The 3,705-nt window shown below is 35.1% G+C and overlaps 1 protein-coding gene across 1 annotated transcript; it reads right to left on the bottom strand.

Moving 5' to 3' along the window:
- Positions 1 to 2,209, bottom strand: LOC132599446 (lysM domain receptor-like kinase 4). The gene has a single exon (XM_060312819.1). The coding sequence runs from the start codon at positions 2,022 to 2,024 to the stop codon at positions 144 to 146; it is 1,881 nt and encodes a 626-aa protein (XP_060168802.1). The 5' UTR covers positions 2,025 to 2,209; the 3' UTR covers positions 1 to 143.
- Between the last annotated feature and the right edge of the window lie 1,496 nt (positions 2,210 to 3,705).

Below are 3,705 nucleotides of genomic sequence, written 5' to 3'. Positions count from 1 at the left end.
TCTAGTGAATAATGTAGCTACAATGTGACATAAATTGCCTTGCAAGTACAATATGAATGAAATGTGTTTCCAGTTGCGAACCCGAATTTAGTCGGCCCTTAATGCTGGTACCGGACACCAGATGGAAAAATGTGTTTATGAACTCATACCATTCTTGCAAGGACTTTAATTATATCATCCGTCGATGGCCTATGAAGAGGATCATCTTCAATACAAGCTTTAGCTAAAACAGCTAAACACAATGCCTCTGCTAAAGGGTAATCTTCCATAAGGCATGGATCAATAAAATTCTTCAATTGTTCAAAACATCCTCCCTCATTAGCTCCCCCTCCCAAAAAAGTAATTGAATCCCTCAAGAAATTCCCATCAACGTCTTCTTTCCCCGATATGAGCTCGAGTAGTACTACTCCGAATGCAAAAATGTCCACTTTTTCAGACACCGAACCATGTACTAGATGTTCAGGGGCAATCCACCCTCCTAGACTCCCGATACTTCCAACTTCCCTGGTTGCTCCAATGCTTGCTTTAGCTCCAAAAACGGCCAATTTTGCCCTCCAATTCGGGGTCAAGAAGACGTTTTTGCTGTTGATGTTCATGTGTGTATAAGGTGGAATTGTGCAAAAGTGCAAGTAGTGTAGCCCTGTGGCAATGTCAAAAGCAATTTGAGTCCTTTTATGCCACTTTAGAGAAGAAATAGAGGAATTAGACAAACAGTCCCTTAAAGTCCCATTGGATGGATATTCAAATACAAGATAAGATCCTGTTATATCATCCTCGCCATAACAAACACCTTGAAGCTTTACAATATTCACATGATTGATTCTTGAATGTACATCAATTACTTGTCTAGTGTCCTCAAATCTTATTCTCTTGATCAGTACTTCTGCATTATTATCAACACATCCCTTGTATACATTGTCACTTATCTTAGTCTCTTCACTAAAATTACCCGTCGCGTTTGTCAATTCATCTATGTTGTACTCCCCTAAAGTGTACTTTATTCCTGCAAGCAAATCAGGAGAAAAGCACGAATTCGTTGAGCTTCTAGCAGGCGTTGGACCGGATATTGGAGGCGAGCTTCTTGGAGTTAATGAACCTGAATTAAAAGACCCCTTATGTATTGTCCGCTCTGCCTTGAATTTCTTTAAGGCCCTTACATATAAACCACAAGCAACTAAAGTTGCAGCAACAAGAAAAAAACCAATAACTGATCCTGCAATATAGAGTTTCTTTATTTTCGGATTTTTGGATGATTTTTCGACCAGTTGAGTTGGTAGAAAACCAGGGCTAGGAGGTTCAGAATCATGAATATTGCTGAAATTTATTGACGGTTCGCCTCTAAGGGGGACCAAAATTGTTGTGTTAGAAAAAACAGGGGGATCAAAACTTAAATTATTAGCTCCCCATATATCTTCAACAGGAATACTGAATTTTTCACTTACTTTTCCTGTATCATCACCTGTAATAAAAGGGTATGTCACAAGGTACTTTAATCCAGGACCAAAGAATTTATCAGGACATGCACATTTCAAAGGCACAAGCAACTCTGTTCCACCTTTAATTTCATCAGAAAATTTGATTTTCTTGTTCTGCTCATAAAGTGTGACAGACTTAACTAGACCTTCAAAAACACCACAAGCAACATCGTCGAATTTCGTGTTTGTAGGTGCAATGTAACTAACATTTGCTTGAAAGAATTCACCTAAACAAGAACATTGAATTGGAACAATCACTTCTCTACCAATTTCAAGAATCTGTGACGAAGACGTGACATTGTTCATGTTGAGTAGTTCATCAGGGTCCAATATTCCAAACAAGTAAGATACAGCAGAGATTGTTGTGTAATCTTGGTTGGCTCTATAAACCAAAAATGTCTGACAGGAATTTTTTGGTGAACTACTACATGTGTATCTTGTGCCTGGAGAAGTGATACTAGAAAAACATGAGGTTGGATCATAGAACTGTTGGCCATAGCTTGAGCCAATAAAGATCCAAATTAGTACTAGAAGCCATTGAAAAATCATGGCATGCAAAATAAAATCAGATGGTGTGCATTCTGCTCAAGAGAAAAAGTGAAAGTTGGCCAATTATCTTATGGTCAAAATAGACTAAGCATGAAGAATCAAGAAGCAAGAATGTGGCAAATGAAGGAATGATGTTGATATGGGAGAAAATTAAAGATGATGGAAGAACTAATATAAAAAATTAAGGTACAATTAGATTTCAGGGCAGGCCAAGCAGAGAAGTATATGGAGGATGTTTAGGCAATTAAGCTTATAAGTAAGCACTTTTGAACTTATTTACCTGTAACAACTTATGACTTTTAGCTTATAAGCACTTGTAATGATATTTTAATCATTTTAATAGTATTTACTCAAACACACCAACATTTTAATAGTATTTACTCAAACATATCAACTAGTTATTACTAGTTTCAACACTTTTAGTCAAATACGTAATTGCTTATTCATAAATTTAGCTACAACACTTAGAAGTGTTTTTCAGTTCTTGATATTTATCGGACACTTTTAATCAGCTAACTCAAACAAACTCGATAAAATGATCATTAATTTTTTTCTTTTCTTTATTGCAATAACGTACTGTGACTGAGTTTTTGTTGTGGAATTAAGGGCAACATCAACAGCCGGCCACAATCTGTATATCCAACTGTCATCTACTTGGCAAGTAGACAGAAAAAGTATGGAATATTTTCTTGACGTTTTCTGATGGCACCTGCTAAGGTATCTAGCTGATAGTGTGACATAGCTCTTTCCTTTTCCACTTCTTCTCTGAGGTGCTCAAGTACGGAGACGTCTTATGCAAATTCAAATATAGTCGGGACCCTAGTAAAGATATTAAATATTGGGTGAAAACCCAAAAAATAAAAATAAATGGTCAAGTGTACCTAAAGAGAAAACGCTTTTAAAGTAGGTAAACCCTACATAATAATTCTAATATCAATTCACCTTATAACAACCCATACATTATTCAACGCGTAGCAATCCCTATATTATTATTCATTATGGCATAAGAAATCCATGTACCACAATTCAAACATAAATAAACTATAAACCAAACAAAACCCCTTAAAAATATATATGTAAGTCTCACCTATATACATTCCTTATAGGATCATAAAGATAATGGGCGAAAACTTTTGGGTTCACGTGAACCGAGTAAATTTTTTTTATATTAATTATGTATTTTTAAAAAAATCACTAAATATTTATAAATGTTTAACTATGAGTCTAATTATAATTTGAGGTTGTTGTATGAACTCATTAAATCTTGGACCCGCCTAACATGATACTTTAGGTAAAGTTGAGTGATTTTTTAGTTATCAAAGAAGTTGTTTAGTGATTCCTTATGATACTTAGACAAAGTTGAGTGATTCTTTCATTAGAAAACTGATAGTAGTAATTTTGATACAATAAAGTAAAAGTTTGAGTCATGACCTTCTGTAAAATTACTCCTCATTAGACCATATTAGTCTATCTGTTGGACAAATGCAAGGCTCGTGGAATAGATATTGTGCTTTGCCGAATGTTTGACATAATCTTGTCCAATAATTAATTATTTGATGCGTTACTAATTTATAATTAATGAACCTTCCTACATTTTTTGCTTTTTGTGGGGTTATTGGTAGAATAATTGATTAAGACAAATACGTCAGCGACAGAAACAATGAGGGGCCTGATGGTAAAA

The sequence above is a fragment of the Lycium barbarum genome, chromosome 6, assembly GCF_019175385.1.
Source record: "Lycium barbarum isolate Lr01 chromosome 6, ASM1917538v2, whole genome shotgun sequence".
In the NCBI taxonomy this organism is placed as follows: Eukaryota; Viridiplantae; Streptophyta; class Magnoliopsida; order Solanales; family Solanaceae; genus Lycium; species Lycium barbarum.
This window is presented reverse-complemented; position numbering and strand designations above follow the sequence as displayed.

What these genes read in the sequence shown, in the direction of transcription:
- LOC132599446 (XM_060312819.1), bottom strand. Translation starts at nt 2,024, where the DNA reads ATGATTTTTCAATGGCTTCTAGTACTAATTTGGATCTTTATTGGCTCA.